Raw genomic sequence first — 19,073 nt, forward strand, 5'->3', positions numbered from 1 at the left:
ACTGTAAGTCGCTCTGGATAAGAGCGTCTGCTAAATGACTAAAATGTAAATGTTTTTATTGAGGTGATATGCCTATTTTAGCTAAATCGACAAATGAAATTAGATTAGATTACTCTGGCAATGAAAAATATATTTTTCAAAATCATGTACATGTAGATGTCATGTAGACGTTTGTAAGGTGTTCATGGTGAGGATAAACGTACAGGCAAACTGACAGGCGATATGAAGACATGAACACTGCCACCTACATGATGTGTAGGTGTCACGTGACATGAACGTGTCGCCAGTTTGATGGCTTGAAAAAAAAATACTTGTCTCCCTTGACAGTCCTTGTTAATTCATGGCGGGGTCTTATGGCGCTAGGAAGACATTAGGTGACTTGGTGAGAGGAATCAGTAGCTTCACTGGGCTGAATTTTGGCCTGAATCACTCCCCATACATGTGACTTGCTGACGTTCCAGTAGAACGCTACTATAGAGGAATGCATTGAATGAATGCTGGTTCAGAAGGGATCGACAGTGCTCCTAACGTCCAGGTTGAGGAAGTTTAGTTTAGTTTTCGGCTGGTTTACTTGTTTGATTTACACATTTCTTTCAGATCTCGACTACAGTAGGCCGACACGATGTCCGGCGATCATCATAATGACAAGGAGGTAGGATGATGGGGAAAAACTGTATTCTAACTTATAAACGCAACTAGCGATTTCTACATGGGATCCATGGAAGTTTGTTGTAGCCAAGTCTGTGAAACATACCCTTGTCTGACGCTAGACTGTATAACGTTACAATGAAAAAAAAAGTATGCTATTGAAGTTGCTGTTTTCCGTTTACTTGAAAGTAAGATATTTTGCTGTTTTTCTTGGTGGAATAAAACGTTCGCTGCGGCCACATAGCGGTCTGGACCTCGAAGTGGGTCTAGTCTTGATCCTGCAGCCCTTCCTCTTTCTTATCACATTCCACAATATTAACGGGGGGAAGGGGGGTACACAACTCAATATTAGGAAGGTGTTCCTAATGTTTAGTATACTCAGTGTGTTTCCAAGTGAATGCTGGTCTTTTTTCATGTATCAAAATGAAGATACCCCTTTTGCCCTCAGAACAGCCTCATTTCATCGGTTCTCATCGGGGAATGGACTCTACAAGGTGTCGAAAGCGTTCCACAGGGATGCTGGCCCATGTTAACTCCTATGCTTCCCACAGTTGTGAAGTTGGCTGGATGTCCTTCGGGTGGAACATTCATTCTCAAAGGCACTTAAATGTGTTCCCTCTGAATGGCACACATACACAATCCATGCCTCAATTGTCTGGAGGCTTAAACCTGTCTCCTCCCCTTCATCTTCACTGATTTTAAGTGGATTTAACAAGTGACATCAATAAGAGATCATAGCTTTCACCTGGTCAATCTATGGCAATGTTTTGTAATTTGCAATTGAAGCTTTGTTTTAATTCTGTTTTAACTCGAACTTTTCATTTTGATTCACGGGTGTAGGCTACATAAATATTATTTGGTGTATTGCATTATATGAACAATTCTTATTTAGCTAAAGATGGTATTGCAGTATTTATTGACAGGACCTCCTGAACCTGCTATTCTGGGCGTTGACGTCTGGCTTCTCTTCTAGACTTTCATTTAAGTGTGTCTATGGTCATGGAGGCAACTACTGGAGAGGCCTAGTGACAGGATTCTCTAATTGTTACCATCCCTTTTATAGTTTTTCTTGTTTTGTTTGTGTGACTTTTCACACATTACCTCAGTCTAGATTGAACACCTATTTTAGATATGTAGGATACTAGGCTGCGGAGAGCCAAGCTTGCTGAGGTCTATATGAACACACTACCAGGAGATATTTCAGACAGGGTAGATAGCATTTTCTAATAGCAGCAGCTCATTGGGTTTGACTTGGTTTACGGTAGCGATAAGTACATCATTATTATTATTATTTTTTTTTGCCATTTAGCAGACGCTTTTATCCAAAGCGACTTACAGTCAGGTGTGCATAAATGTTGACGTATGGGTGGTCCCGGGGATGGAACCCACTACCCTGGCGTTACAAGCGCCATGCTCTACCAATTGAGCTACAGAGGACCACACTTAAGTACATGTAGCCTACACATTCTCAATTCTTTGGATTTACTTTGAAACATAAATCAAAGTAACTTTTTCACTGCATAAAGGAAAAGTCCAACCAGATCTGTCTTTGATGTCCTATATCCTAACTGCTGGTTTGGTTGGGGTTATAATGTACTGAGCTGTACTTCATGCCCTCTGGAAGGAATGTGGTCCTCAGTGGTTTTCACTTCACCTTCTTCTTCGTCACTTAGGTTCTTCTCTACTCTTCCTCTGTGATTCCTCCCGTTCGAAATATCTTTTTGGCTTTTATGTGCGAAGCGGGGGGCCAGATAATGTGTAGTTGATGTTCCCTCTCTCTCCTGCTCCTTCTCTGTTGTTCCCTCCCCTCCCCTCCCCTCCTCCCCTCCCCTCCCCCCCTCCCCTCTCCTCCTCCCCTCCCTCCCTCCCCTCTCTGTGACTCATGTGGGTGTAGGGCTGAAATAGTTTGGTGTAGTTTTACATTCCTTATATAGGTCTCTGAGGAGAGGAGGGGGGAGGAGGAGGTGTGGTGTGGTGGAGAGGGCTTGCCTAGCCGTGTCACCAGGAGGGAGGAGGGCCTTGCTCTGCCAACAGGGAGGGAGAAGAGTCAGCCCACCCTGCGTCAGTACTGTAGCACCCAGCACTCCTGTAGTTTTCTGACAGCTTTGGGTTACCAGGAGGGCCTCAGGACAAGGTATGGTTGCATTGCAGGTAGCTCTGTGTCATGGTGAGGTTTTTGGATACCTTGGAGGAGGGAGGGGTGGGGTAGGAGGGGGGGCGGAGGTTAGCAGTAGGCTTGTAACTCATTCGGCGAGAGCAGCAAGTGTCATGGCCTAAGGTCTCAGGTTGTCCTTGGTTCTTAAAATGACTTGGGTTGTTATGTGTTGTGCTGTACCAATGTAATCAGGCCTATATTACTTTGCCAGGTGTGTTTTAGTCTGGCTTTAAACGTACTCTTGAAAGTTGTAATAGTAAAATGCACAAGGTGCAATTTTTGAAATTGGGTAGAGTTCCTCTTGTCATGTTAGTCATTGCGTACCTTTTAGAGAGCTATTTATAACTTGTCAGAAATGTCCAGATCAACTGGCCCACTTTTTTTATTTAGATTTTTTGATCCTATAGATATTGTTGTCCCCCTCTGGAAAAAGTTTGGGCACCGAACAGTGTGTTGGAACCCACTGGTGGGTCGTGGCGGATTCGGAACCCACTGGTGGGTCGTGGCGGATTCGGAACCCACTGGTGGGTCGTGGCGGATTCGGAACCCACTGGTGGGTCGTGGCGGATTCGGAACCCACTGGTGGGTCGTGGCGGATTCCCTCCTTTTTTGTCCCTGTTAAAAGTCCCGACTAAGGGTGGATTTACATTAGTAAAATATGTCTAGTGAGATATATATCTCTCTCTTCAACATCAGATTTGCAACTTTTCTGTTTACACTGTCCTTGGATGTGGTGTGGTCAAAGTCACATTCCTCCTTTTATGTGGGTTCGTAGCCCCCCGTGTAGCTCAGTTGGTAGAGCATGGCGCTTGCAACGCCAGGGTTGTGGGTTCGTTTCCCACGGGGGGGGGGCAGTATGAAAATGTATGCACTCACTAACTCTGGATAAGAGCGTCTGCTAAATGACAAAAAATGTCAAATGTAAATGTGAGTGCAGCTATTATCCTATTGTAAATATAGTATATAGACAAACAAAAAAAGAATAGAAATTCAAACTATAGAGGAGCTTCTCATCTAAACCGTGTTGCACACTTGATTTAATGCAATGATTCACAAATGGGTGGATATTTTATACACCTTTTTAATTTGGCTAGCAGAGCAAAAATGCTGTCTACTGGTGTTAAGTTAAGGCAATTCTTACAGGGACGTGTGGTGTGGTGTGGGGGAGAGGTTGTCTTTACGCTGGACCACTCGGGGGTGGTGGTATGTGGTGTAGACCTCTGTCTACCTCAGTAGGTGGTGTGGGAGACATCTCTTTTTAAAGGGGGGGGGGGGATGTGGTGTAGACCTCTGTCTACCTCAGTAGGTGGTGTGGGAGACATCTCTTTTAAAGGGGGGGTATGTGGTGTAGACCTCTGTCTACCTCAGTAGGTGGTGTGGGAGACATCTCTTTTTAAAGGGGGTATGTGGTGTAGACCTCTGTCTACCTCAGTAGGTGGTGTGGAGACATCTCTTTTAAAGGGGGGTATGTGGTGTAGACCTCTGTCTACCTCAGTAGGTGGTGTGGGAGACATCTCTTTTAAAGGGGGGTATGTGGTGTAGACCTCTGTCTACCTCAGTAGGTGGTGTGGGAGACATCTCTTTTTAAAGGGGGGGGGGGTATGTGGTGTAGACCTCTGTCTACCTCAGTAGGTGGTGTGGGAGACATCTCTTTTTAAAGGGGGGTATGTGGTGTAGACCTCTGTCTACCTCAGTAGGTGGTGTGGGAGACATCTCTTTTTTAAAGGGGGGGGGGGTATGTGGTGTAGACCTCTGTCTACCTCAGTAGGTGGTGTGGGAGACATCTCTTTTTAAAGAGAGATTTGAATCTAGATCTGTCTCTTTACACTACATAAGGATCTCTCCTGGACCTCGTTCGTGTGATCAAAGTAGTGTAAAGAGGCGCTAACTGACTACTGGCTCGGTTACTTTCTGGGTGACATGCAAACTGTCAACCTGAGAATGTGTTAAATGGGTCCCCAGTGATTTTAAAACATCTGATTCAACTAATCAGCAAGGGTTTATTGTTGGTGTTCATAGATGCTGTGTGTGAACCTGCTGGGTGTCCCGAAGGAGGGCTGGTTTTGGGGAAACACTGTTTGTGTCCTAAATAGTATCCTATTCTCTACATAGTGCGCTACCTTTCACATAGGGCGCTGGTCAAAAGTAGTGCACTATAAAGGAAATGGGGTGCCATTTGGGAAGCATCCTGTGTGGATGAGGGAACTCTCTGTGGAGTCCCTGCTGCTGTGGTGGTGGTCTGCTGCCAAGCCCATCCATACTAACTCTGCTCAGAGAAACTGGCCTTGCTTCTAGGGTCTACGCAAGGGTTCTGCTGCATTTTTTAAATGCCGTTTTTAAATCCTGAGAGCATGTAGCTGAAACGTTCACTCAAACTTTTGGCCACTTTATGACTTTTTGTAAACTATTTTCATGGCGTTTTGAGTCTAAGCAGCTTTCCCGCTCAGGGCTCTAACAGTGCGACCAATTTTAAACCAGGGGATGTGTGATGTGATTGGGTAATGAAAACCAGAAACAGGTGGTGCAATCAGGTGGTGCAATCAGTGTCCACTGATTGGTCCACCTCAGCAATCAGCAGATGAACTGACGACTGACAGGTGGGACACACCAACGACCACCAATCAGGAACACGAGGGACACCTGTGAAATAGGGCAGAAGGAGAGGGAAAAACACAAATACACATACAGGATACCCGATATCCGTAACACACATCAATTAACTCATGCCAGCAGTAAAATAAGATTTAACAAAAACAGATAAAAAATACCTTATGGAACAGCGGGGACTGTGAAGCAACACAAACAGACACATGCAGAGAAACACACAATAACATTCGCACTATACACACACGTACACATGGATTTTTTGTTATAGATATGTGGTAGTAGAGTAGAGGCCTGAGGGCACACACTTAATATGTTGTGAATGTATTGTAATTGCCTTCATTTTGTTGGACTCCAGGAAGACCAGCTGCTGCCCTGGCAGGAACTAAAGGGGATCCAAAACAAAATACAAATACAGTGCGGCTACAAAAATTGTTGCAATGATTACTTCACTGTACCGCAGCCCCGGAGTGGAGACACTGAGCGCAGATTCATGCACCGTTACCTCAAATATTTTTCATTTGTGCTCTTACATTTATTTTCTACACACTATAACCCTCTCTCCTCTTTGCTCCTTGTAAAACAAAATTAAATAAAAGTATATTTTCTTTTTTGAAAAGTTCTATAATCCTGTCCAGGATATCTCCTCTGTAGCGGTGGTTGTCAAACCTCTCCTCGGGGACCCTCAGACGTTTTCACCGTTTTTGTTGTAGCGCTGAACTAGCTATTCAAGAGCTTGATGATTAGTCGACAAGTTGAATGAGGTGTGCTAGTTCTGGAATAGATCAGTTACATGGTTTGACAACCTCTGCTCTGTAGGCCATGAATGTGATGACTGTGTAACCCTCAACCACCCGGCACCATGGGGCAACAGACTGCTCTGTATCATATAACTAACCCAGTGTATAACACTCTCTCCTCTCCTCTATAGAACGTGTGTGTGTGTGTGTGTGTGTGTGTGTGTGTGTGTGTGTGTGTGTGTGTGTGTGTGTGTGTGTGTGTGTGCGTATGTGCGTATGTAACCCTCTCTCTGCTATAGGCCATGAAAATACACTACCGTTCAAAAGTCTGGGGTCATTTAGAAATGTCCTTGTTTTCCATGAAATGAGTTTGAATAGGAAATATAGCAAGATGCATAGGAAATGTAGTCATTGACAAGGTTAGAAATAATGATTTTTAATAGAAATAATAATTGTGTCCTTTCGTCAAAGAATCCTCCATTTGCAGCAATTACAGCCTTGCAGACCTTTGGCATTCTAGTTGTCAATTTGTTGAGGTAATCTGAAGAGATTTCACCCCATGCTTCCTGAAGCACCTCCCATAAATTGGATTGGCCTGATGGGCACTCTTTACGTACCATACGATCAAGCTGTGTCACGTATTCTACCGAGGCTGCCCCTCCTCCTTGCTCGGGCAGGCTTCGGCGTTCGTCGTCACCGGAATACTAGCTACTGCCGATCTATGTTCTATGGTTCTATGTTCTACCTGTTGTGGTCTGATTGTCTCACACCTGTTTCCCATCATGTGATTACTCCTTCCCTATTTAACCCGGTGGCTCCCATTTGTGTTTTGTGAGTGTTTGTTTTTCGTTTCGTGTGTCGTTTGGTGAGCGGGTTTGTTCCTCCCTGTGTGGAGGTATTTTGTATTGGTTTCTTTACTTATTCAGTAAAGTACGTTTTCATTGAGTTCTGTGTCCTGCGCCTGACTTCGATCCACCGCATTACACTGACACTGGTGACAAGCTGCTCCCACAACAGCTCAATAGGGTTGAGATCTGGTGACTGTGCTGGCCACTCCATTATAGACAGAATACCAGCTGACTGCTTCTTCCGTAAATAGTTCTTGCATAGTTTGGAGCTGTGCTTTGGGTCATTGTCCTGTTGTAGGAGGACGCCATGCCGTCCACAGGGTATGGCATGGCGTTGCAAAATGGAGTGATAGCCTTCCTTCTTCAAGATCCCTTTTACCCTGTACAAAACTCCCACTTTACCACCACCAAAGCACCCCCAGACCATCACATTGCCTCCAACATGCTTGACAGATGGCATCAAGCACTCCTCCAGCATCTTTTCATTTGGTCTGCGTCTCACAAATGTTCTTCCTTGTGATCCGAACACCTCAAACTTCGATTTGTCTGTCCATAACACTTTTTCCAATCTTCCTCTGTCCAGTGTCTGTGTTCTTTTGCCCATCTTAATATTTTATTTTTATTGGCCAGTCTGAGATATGGCTTTTTCTTTACAACTCTGCCTAGGTCAGCATCCCAGAGTCGCCTCTTCACTGTTGACGTTGAGACTGGTGTTTTGCGGGTACTATTTAATGAAGCTGCCAGTTGAGGACCTGTGAGGTGTCTGTTTCTCAAACTAGACACTAATGTATTTGTCCTCTTTCTCAGTTGTGCACCGGGGCCTCCCACTCCTCTTTCTATTCTGGTTAGAGCCAGTTTGCGCTGTTCTGTGAAGGGAGTAGTACACAGCGTTGTACGAGATCTTCAGTTTCTTGGCAATTTCTCGCATGGAATAGCCTTCATTTCTCAGAACAAGAATAGACTGAAGAGTTTCAGAAGAAAGTTATTTGTTTCTGGACATTTTGAGCCTGTAATCGAACCCACAATTGCTGATGCTCCAGATACTCAACTAGTCTCAAGAAGGCCAGTTTAATTGCTTCTTTAATCCGCACAACAGTTTTCAGCTGTGCTAACATAATTGCAAAAGGGTTTTCTAAATATCAATTAGCCTTTTTAAAATGATAAACTTGGATTAGCAAACACAACGTGCCATTGGAACACAGGACTGATGGTTGCTGATAATGGGCCTCTGTACGCCTATGTAGATATCCCATTAAAAATCAGCCGTTTCCAGCTACAATAGCCATTTTACAACATTAACAATGTCTACACTGTATTTCTGATCAATTTGATGTTATTTTAATGGACCAAAAAATTGCTTTTCTTTCAAAAACAAGGACATTTCTAAGTGACCCCAAACTTTTGAACGGTAGTGTATATGACCCTCTCTCCTCTATAGGCCATGAATATATACATGTACAGTGCATTTGGAAAGTATTCAGACCCCTTTACTTTTTCCACATTTTGTTGCTTTACAGCCTTATTCTACAATTGATTAAATAAATGTTTTCCCTCATCAATCTACACACAATACCCCATAGTGACAAAGTGAAAACAGGTTTTTAGATTTTTTTAGTTGTTGCAAATTTAGAATACAAAAACAACAGCAATATCTTATTTACGTAAGTATTCAGACCCTTTGCTATGAGAATCGAAATTGAGCATAGGTGCATGCTGTTTCCATTGATCATCCTTGAGATGTTTCTACAACTTGATTGGAGTCCACTTGTGGTAAATTCAATTGATTGGACATGATTTGGAAAGGCACACACCTGTCTATATAAGGTCCCACAGTTGACAGTGCATGTCAGAGCAAAAACCAAGCCATGACGTCGAAGGAATAGACAGTAGAGCTCCGAGACAGGATTGTGTCGAGGCACAGATCAGCGGAAGGGTACCAAAACATTTCTGCAGCAGTCTTAAATGGAAGAAGTTTGGAACCACCAAGACTCTTCCTAGAATGGCCTTGGTCAGGGAGGTGACTAAGAACCCGATGGTCACTCTGACAGAGTTCCAGAGTTCCTCTGTGGAGATGGGAGAAACTTCCAGAAGGACAACCATCTCTGTAGCACTCTAGCAATCAGGCCTTCATGGAAGAGTGGCCAGACGGAAGCCACATGACAGCCCACTTGGAGTTTGGCAAAAGGCACCTAAAGGACTCTCAGACCATGAGAAACAAGATTCTCTGGTCTGATGAAACCAAGAATGAACTCTTTGGGCTGAATGCCAAGCGTCACGTCAGGAGGAAACCTGGCACCATCCCTACGGTGAAGCATGGTGGTGGCTAGGGCTGTTGCGTTGACCGTATTACCACCAGACCGGCGGTCATTAGTCATGAAGGCAGTCAAACTCCATGTAACCGTTTAGTCACGGTAATTAGGCTTCTCCAAGCTCTGATGCTGCTGATGGTCATTAGTATCCTACCAAACTTGCTAACTGCCTGGTACTCAGCACTCTATTGTCCCTCTAATCACTCTGACATCAATGCAAATGTAGTCGAAAATCGAATCAAACACTTCATGAGAGCCCATGAGCTCATGTTGCGTAACATTTCTATAGGCTATGCAATTGCGGGAGAAAACAGAGTGATGGCCTCTATTAAAAAGAGGAGGATCCCATCAGCTTTCTATAGGCTAGGCCTACTATATTTATTTCTCAACTTTCCTAATATTAAGCACATTGATTATCTTTACAACAGGAGTATAGCCTACCTGGCTGGCATGAGAATGAACCACGGGAAAAGCGTCCTCCATTCGCTATTTAAGTGCAGAGATGACATATATTTTTTCCCGTAGCCCCTGTTTCGAGACAGCTGCATGATAATGGTCCATTATAAATCAAAACAGATTTCACACACATTATTTAGTAAATGTAAAGACAAGATTAAATCAATAATAGTCTGATGGGTGACAATATTAGCCTATCACTTGTGAATTATATATGATCACTTGTGAATGATGCCCAGCATAAGAAACAGCATTATTTTTCTCGACTTTTTGGAATCATAGTCGCACACCTCATGTAGCCTAGCCCATAGGCCTATATGTTTTGATAAGGTTTGTATCACAACTAAAGTGGCCAAATAACTTCTTAAAATGAAGCACATTAATCCGCTTTACAAGGGGTTTAGAACCTAACTGGCATACATAAGCAGCGGGTGAGTTTCAAGTTTGGGGAAGATAACTTTCACCATAAAAAGGCACCTTTATAATAAAAGCATTACATGCATAATCGCATTTGCGGTCACTTTTGATAATGGTGTTTTCCTGCTAATGGAACATTCTCGCTTATAGCCTACTGCCATGTGTGAGCATTGTAAAAATAGCCTAATAGTTTATCAACATTTTAAGCTAAACGTTGTGTCAGCCACATTGCGTAAAACATGTTTTTTTGATGCTAGTGTTTGTATTAATTTGGGATCTATCGCGTCCCACAGCTGTCCCAAACTATGTTTGGAATATTTATTTCTTGCACAGAATAGAACAGGTCAACTGTTGTACTATGGGGGATAGTAGATTGACATAGGCTAGTGCTTTGGCTGTTCGTTAGGCCTACTCATCTTGTTGGCTGACGAAAAGTACATGTGGACAGTTCTTCCAATATCTTCAAATGCACCTCGGAATTGGATAAGAACGCGCGCAGTTGCGACAAATGTCCACCGGTCTAATGTCCATTGCTCGTGTTTCTTGGCCCAAGCAAGTCTCTTCTTCTTGTTGGTGTCCTTTAGTAGTGGTTTCTTTGCAGCAATTCGACCATTAAGGCCTGATTCACACAGTCCCCTCTGAACAGTTGATGTTGAGATGTGTCTGTTACTTGAACTCTGTGAAGCATTTATATGGGCTGCAATTTCTGAGGCTGGTAACTCTAATGAACTTATCCTCTGCAGCAGAGGTAACTCTGGGTCTTCCTTTCCTGTGGTGGTCCTCATGAGAGCCAGTTTCATCATAGCGCTTGATGTTTTTTGCGACTGCACTTTAAGAAACTTTCAAAGTTCTTGAAATGTTCCAGATTGACTCACCTTCATGTCTTAAAGTAATGATGGACTGTCGTTTCTTTTTGCTTATTTGCTCTGTTCTTGCCATAATATGGACTTGGTCTTTTACCAAAAGGGCTTTCTTCTGTATACCCACCCCTACCTTGTCACAGCACAACTGATTGGCTCAAACGCATTAAGAAGGAAAATATTCCTCAAATTAACATTTAAGAATGCACACCTGTTAATTGAAATGCATTCCAGGTGACTACCTCATGAAGCTGGTTGAGAGAATGCCAAGAGTGTGCAAAGCTGTCATCAAGGCAAAGGGTGGCTATTTGAAGAATCTCAAATATAAAATATATTTTGATTTGTTTAACACTTTTTTGGTTACTACATGATTCCATATGTGTTATTTCATAGTTTTGATGTCTTCACTATTATTCTACAATGTATAAAATAGTAAAAATAAAGACAAACCCTTGAATGAGTAGGTGTGTCCAAACTAATATATATATATATATATATATATATACACAGTGGGGAGAACAAGTATTTGATACACTGCCGATTTTGCAGGTTTTCCTACTTACGAAGCATGTAGAGGTCTGTAATTTTTATCATAGGTACACTTCAACTGTGAGAGACGGAATCTAAAACCAAAAATCCAGAATCACATTGTATGATTTTTAAGTAATTAATTTGCATTTTATTGCATGACATAAGTATTTGATACATCAGAAAAGCAGAACTTAATATTTGGTACAGAAACCTTTTGTTTGCAATTACAGAGATCATACATTTCCTGTAGGTCTTGACTAGGTTTGCACACACTGCAGCAGGGATTTTGGCCCACTCCTCCATACAGACCTTCTCCAGATCCTTCAGGTTGGTGGGCAATACGGACTTTCAGCTCCCTCCAAAGATGTTCTATTGGGTTCAGGTCTGGAGACTTGCTAGGCCACTCCAGGACCTTGAGATGCTTCTTACGGAGCCACTCCTTAGTTTCCCTAGCTGTGTGTTTCGGGTCGTTGTCATGCTGGAAGACCCAGCCACGACCCATCTTCAATGCTCTTACTGAGGGAAGGAGGTTGTTGGCCAAGATCTCGCGATACATGGCCCCATCCATCCTCCCCTCAATACGGTGCAGTCGTCCTGTCCCCTTTGCAGAAAAGCATCCCCAAAGAATGATGTTTCCACCTCCATGCTTCACGGTTGGGATGGTGTTCTTGGGGTTGTACTCAACCTTCTTCTTCCTCCTAAACACGGCGAGTGGAGTTTAGACCAAAAAGCTCTATTTTTGTCTCATCAGACCACATGACCTTCTCCCATTCCTCCTCTGGATCATCCAGAAGGTCATTGGCAAACTTCAGACGGGCCTGGACATGTGCTGGCTTGAGCAGGGGGACCTTGCGTGCGCTGCAGGATTTTAATCCATGACGGCTTAGTGTGTTACTAATGGTTTTCTTTGAGACTGTGGTCCCAGCTCTCTTCAGGTCATTGACCAGGTCCTGCCATGTAGTTCTGGGCTGATCCCTCACCTTCCTCATGATCATTGATGCCCCACGAGGTGAGATCTTGCATGGAGCCCCAGACCGAGGGTGATTGACCGTCATCTTGAACTTCTTCCATTTTCTAATAATTGCGCCAACAGTTGTTGCCTTCTCACCAAGCTGCTTTCCTATTGTCCTGTAGCCCATCCCAGCCTTGTGCAGGTCTACAATTTTATCCCTGATGTCCTTACACAGCTCTCTGGTCTTGACCATTGTGGAGAGGTTGGAGTCTGTTTGATTGAGTGTGTGGACAGGTGTCTTTTATACAGGTAACGAGTTCAAACAGGTGCAGTTAATACAGGTAATGAGTGGAGAACAGGAGGGCTTCTTAAAGAAAAACTAACAGGTCTGTGAGAGCCGGAATTCTTACTGGTTGGTAGGTGATCAAATACTTATGTCATGCAATAAAATGCAAATTAATTACTTAAAAATCATACAATGTGATTTTCTGGATTTTTATTTTAGATTCCGTCTCTCACAGTTGAAGTGTACCTATGATAAAAATTACAGACCTCTACATGATTTGTAAGTAGGAAAACCTGCAAAATCGGCAGTGTATCAAATATTGGTCTCCCCACTGTATGTATGTATGTATATGTATGTGTGATATATATATATATATATATATAACCCTCTCTCTCCTCTATAGGCTATGAATATATATAACTCTGTCTCCTCTCTCTCCTCTATAGGCTATGAATATATACTGTATAACCCTCAACGGACCAGCACCATGGGGCTTCAGACTTCAGGGGGGGAAGGACTTCAGCATGCCCCTCACTGTGTCCAGGGTGAGCTTCATCTGTGTACCGTATTTTACTATATACCGGTTTGGGTCTTTACCTTCTATAACGGTATTTCGTTTTTCTAGTTTGAGTCGGCCCTCTTACTAAGCCCCACCCCCTGTCACCTAAGGAGGCGGTGGTTGTTGCTCGACCACGAGAGATCATCTGCCGTCCGTTCACTCTTCTGTCTGCATGGTCAATGCAGCAGATGCAACAATATGTTGTTGATCGATGACAACGATGCAGCTTTCCACTTTGCTTCTTAATGTAAATCCACTAGCGTTCTGTAATTAATTACGCTGTTAGTTTGTATCTTACTCTTTGCAAAAAGCAAATTTGTCTTTTCTAAGCAAGTCGCTAAAATAAGTTGTTAGCCGCTAATGCTAATCGCTAGTTAGCTGGCTAGCTAATAAATGAACTGAGTCAGAGCAAACGTAGCTAGCTAATACAGCTGGTGTCACCATGTTATCTGTGTAACAGTATCTTCTAAATCGGCAAAGCATGAATATTAGCTACATGAAGTAAGAGAAAACAAAGAATATAGGATCCCGCTCCCCTGGGAAACACTGAACAACACTTTGGTTGATAGCCTGTCACAATAACACTTCTATAAGGATCCAATTAGTATTCTAAGTTTATGAACGCCTTCCTGGCTTTTTCATTCGTTGTCATGTCAACCAACACTGTGTTCAAGATGTCCTCTATAACATTCTAACTAGTATACTGTATAGGGAATAGGGTGCCATTTTGGGATGTACACAATGTGTATGATATCAGGAGTGTCTTGAGTTGCTCCACTTCTCTCTCTCCTCACAAGGACATCTTGTGGGTTGTTTATCTTATGAACAACTTGTCACTGTATTAGATCACTGTGTCTTAGCTAAATACATTGTTCTTAGCTGAATGGTTTCTCTGGTTGTTCAATAGCCAGTCGTTCATGAACTTAGTGACTCATGGTTTCCAGCCCTTATGACTTTGCCTAACGGTCAGTCTGCCTGTATATAAACAAACACAAACGCACGCACACACACACGCACGCACACACGCACGCACACACGCACACATGCACACACACACGCACACACACACACACGCACACACGCACGCACACACACATGCACGCACACGCACGCACACACACACACACGCACGCACACATGCACGCACACACACACACGCACACACGCACGCACACACACACACACACACGCACACACGCACGCACACACGCACGCACGCACACACGCACACATGCACACACACACGCACACACACACACACACACACACACACGCACACACACACACGCACGCACGCACACACGCACGCACACACACACACACACACACGCACACACACACACGCACACACACTCAAAGGTCTGTGTGTGTATTCCTGTGATGGAGGGAGCAGTTAAACCAGCCTGTCACTCTGTGGCTCTTTCTCTCTCTCTGTCTCTCGCCCTCTCTCTCTCGCTCGCCCTCGCGCCCTCGCTCGCCCTCTTCCTCTCGCTCCCTCGCTCGCCCTCTCTCTCTCGCTCGCCCTCGCTCGCCCTCTCTCTCTCTCGCCCTCTCTCTCTCTCTCGCTTGCCATCTCTCGCTCGCCCTCTCTCTCGCTCGCCCTCTCTGTCGCTCGCCCTCTCTGTCGCTCGCCCTCTCTCTCGCTCGCCCTCGCTCGCCCTCTCTCTCTCTCTCGCTCGCCCTCTATCTCGCCCTCCCTCTCTCTCGCTCGCCCTCTCTCTCTCGCTCGCCCTCCCTCTCTCTCGCTCGCCCTCCCTCTCTCTCGCTCGCCCTCTATCTCACCCTCCCTCTCTCTCGCTCGCCCTCTCTCGCTCGCCCTCTCTCTCACTCGAACTCTGCCTCTCTCGATTCGCCCTCTCACTCGCCCTCTCGCTGGCCCTCACTCCGTACCATCCATATCATAACAGATCTGTGACAGGACAGAATTGTTTCATCCTTACAAACAGACAAGACCAAACGGAGACTTTATCTGACCCCATTTAGTCCATTGTTTGGTCGATAGGCTGTTGGTCAACCAAGATTCCTTTTTTTGTCAAGCAGTCGCAAGTAGATTTGTTTCTGTTAATGCATTCAATGTATTATTATTATTATTATTATTATTATTACAACAGTCATTTACTGTTCTCATTGTCGGAGAGGACACAGAGCTCACAACCTGCTACACTTGAGCAACAAGGGTTTTCCTTTGTTTTTACTATGTTTTACATTGTAGAATAATAGTGAAGACATCAAAACTATGAAATAACACATATGGAATCATGTAGTATCCAAAAAAGTGTTCAACAAATCAAAATATATTTTATATTTTGAGATTCTTCAAATAGCCACCCTTTGCCTTGATGACAGTTTTGCACACTCTTGGCATTCTCTCAACCAGCTTCACCTGGAATGCTTTTCCAACAGTCTTGAAGGAGTTTCCACATATGCTGAGCACTTGTTGGCTGCTTTTCCTTCACTCTGCGGTCCAACTCATCTCAAACCATCTCAATTGGGTTGAGGTCGGGGGATTGTGGAGGCCAGGTCATCTGATGCAGCACTCCATCACTCTCCTTCTTGGTAAAATAGCCCTTACACAGCCTGGAGGTGTGTTGGGTCATTGTCCTGTTGAAAAACAAATGATAGTCCCACTAAGCCCAAACCAGATGGGACGGCGTATCGCTGCAGAAAGCTGTGGTAGCCATGCTGGTTAAGTGTGCCTTGAATTCTAAATAAATCACAGACAGTGTTATCAGCAAAGCAGCTCCACACCATAACACCTCCTCCATGCTTTACGGTGGGAAATACACATGCGGAGATCATCCGTTCACCCACACCGCATCTCACAAAGACACGGCGGTTGGAACCAAAAATCTCAAATTTGGACTCCAGACCAAAGGACACATTTCCACCGGTCTAATGTCCATTGCTCGTGTTTCTTGGCACAAGCAAGTCTCTTCTTCTTATTGGTGTCCTTTAGTAGTGGTTTCTTTGCAGCAATTCGACTATGAAGGCCTGATTCACACAGTCCCCTCTAAACAGTTGATGTTGAGATGTGTCTGTGACTTCAACTCTAAAGCATTTATTTGGGCTGCAATTTCTGAGGCTGGTAACTCTAATGAACTTATCCTCTGCAGCAGAGGTAGCTTGATGGTTTTTGCGACTGCACTTGAAGAAACGTTCAAAGTTCTTGAAATGTTCCGTATTGATGGACTGTTGTTTTTTAAAGTAATGATGGACTGTCGTTTCTCTTTGCTTATTTGAGCTGTTCTTGCCATAATATGGACTTGGTCTTTTACCAAATAGGGCTATCTTCTGTATACCCCCCCTACCTTGTCACAACACAACTGATTGGCTCAAACGCATTAAGAAGGAAATAAATTCCACAAATTAACTTTTAAGAAGGCACGCCTGTTAATTGTAATGCATTCCAGGTGACTACCTCATGAAGCTGGTTGAGAGAATGCCAAGAGTGTGCAAAGCTGTCATCAAGGCAATAGTACAAATAAAGAAAAACCCAGTGCACAAAGCGAGGTCCATACAGAAATGGTTTGTTGAGATCGGTGTGGAAGAACATGATTGGCCTGCACAGAGCCCTGACCTCAACCCAATCGAACACCTTTGGGATGAATTGGGACGAGCCAGGCCTAATCACCCAACATCAGTGCCCGACCTCACTAATGCGCTTGTGGCTGAATGGAAGCAAGTCCCCCGCAGCAATGTTCCAACATCTAGTGGAAAGCCTTCCCAGAAGAGTGGAGGCTGTTATAGCAGCAAAGGGGGGACCAACTCCATATTAATGCCCATGATTTTGGAATGAGATGTTCGACGAGCAGGTGTCCACATACTTCTGGTCATGTAGTGTAGTCTAGTGGATGTGTGTGAATTTGATTAGAATAAATTGGTTACAGCTCACTCTAAACAAACACATTTGACCTCTATCTTACTATAAAAGCCTGTATATTAGAATGGAAACTTATTAACTGCTTAGAGGTTGGTGTATGGATGACTAATGGTTGGGTTGGTAATGGTATACCTACCATGTTTGTGACAGTATAGTGAATCAGATATGTTATACTGCAGGTATTCTCAGCCTGAGTTCCCACAGGTATCTGATCTGTATCATACATGACTGGTCTCTGAATTAATTAATGACACAGGTGTCCATATCCAGACAGACCTGTTTCAGTAGGTTTACGTCACCTTGATGGGCTGTTTGCAGACATGGAGTCTGACATACAGGAGTACGGTCATACTAACAGGACTGACACACAGGAGTACGGTCATACTAACAGGACTGACATACAGGAGTACGGTCATACTAACAGGACTGACATACAGGAGTACGGTCATACTAACAGGACTGACATACAGGAGTACGGTCATACTAACAGGACTGACATACAGGAGTACGGTCATACTAACAGGACTGACATACAGGAGTACGGTCATACTAACAGGACTGACATACAGGAGTACGGTCATACTAACAGGACTGACATACAAGGGTACGGTCATACTAACAGGACTGACATACAGGGGTACGGTCATACTAACAGGACTGACATACAGGAGTACGGTCATACTAACAGGACTGACATACAGGAGTACGGTCATACTAACAGGACTGACATACAGAGTACGGTCATCCTAACAGGACTGACATACAGGGAGTACGGGTCATACTAACAGGACTGACATACAGGAGTACGGTCATACTAACAGGACTGACATACAGGGGTGCGGTCATACTAACAGGACTGACATACAGGAGTACGGTCATACTAACAGGACTGACATACAGGAGTACGGTCATACTAACAGGACTGACATACAGGGGTACGGTCATACTAACAGGACTGACATACAGGAGTACGGTCATACTAACAGGACTGACATACAGGGGTACGGTCATACTAACAGGACTGACATACAGGAGTACGGTCATACTAACAGGACTGACATACAGGAGTACGGTCATACTAACAGGACTGACATACAGGAGTACGGTCATACTAACAGGACTGACATACAGGAGTACGGTCATACTAACAGGACTGACATACAGGAGTACGGTCATACTAACAGGACTGACATACAGGAGTACGGTCATACTAACAGGACTGACATACAGGAGTACGGTCATACTAACAGGACTGATATACAGGAGTACGGTCATACTAACAGGACTGACATACAGGAGTACAGTCATACTAACAGGACTGACATACAGGAGTACAGTCATACTAACAGGACTGACATACAGGAGTACGGTCATACTAACAGGACTGACATACAAGAGTACGGTCATACTAACAGGACTGACATACAGGAGTACGGTCATACTAACAGGACTACAGTCATACTAACAGGACTGACATACAGGAGTACGGTCATACTAACAGGACTGACATACAGGAGTACGGTCATACTAACAGGACGACAGTCATACTAACAGGACTGACATACAGGAGTACGGTCATACTAACAGGACTGACATACAGGAGTACGGTCATACTAACAGGACTGACATACAGGAGTACGGTCATACTAACAGGACTACAGTCATACTAACAGGACTGACATACAGGAGTACGGTCATACTAACAGGACTGACATACAGGAGTACGGTCATACTAACAGGCCTGACATACAGGAGTACGGTCATACTAACAGGACTGACATACAGGAGTACGGTCATACTAACAGGACTACAGTCATACAGTCATACT

At 44.1% G+C, this 19,073-nt stretch overlaps 1 protein-coding gene across 4 annotated transcripts in view; it reads left to right on the forward strand.

Moving 5' to 3' along the window:
* The first annotated feature begins 329 nt into the window (after positions 1-329).
* Positions 330-19,073, forward strand: part of LOC121587505 (PDZ and LIM domain protein 7) — a 128,819-nt gene continuing 110,075 nt past the window's right edge. Inside the window, exons 1-3 of one of the 4 annotated variants that reach the window (XM_045216623.1) lie at positions 2,648-2,782; positions 3,211-3,385; positions 13,253-13,351. In XM_045216623.1, coding sequence (XP_045072558.1) covers positions 13,256-13,351 — 96 coding nt within the window. In that variant the 5' untranslated portion in view covers positions 2,648-2,782; positions 3,211-3,385; positions 13,253-13,255. Of the gene's footprint in view, positions 653-2,647; positions 2,816-3,210; positions 3,386-13,252; positions 13,352-19,073 lie in introns of those variants that run through there. The other 3 variants (XM_041904501.2, XM_041904510.2, XM_041904520.2) reach the window with 3 other exon arrangements.

The sequence above is a fragment of the Coregonus clupeaformis genome, unplaced genomic scaffold, assembly GCF_020615455.1.
Source record: "Coregonus clupeaformis isolate EN_2021a unplaced genomic scaffold, ASM2061545v1 scaf0755, whole genome shotgun sequence".
NCBI classification, from domain to species: Eukaryota; Metazoa; Chordata; class Actinopteri; order Salmoniformes; family Salmonidae; genus Coregonus; species Coregonus clupeaformis.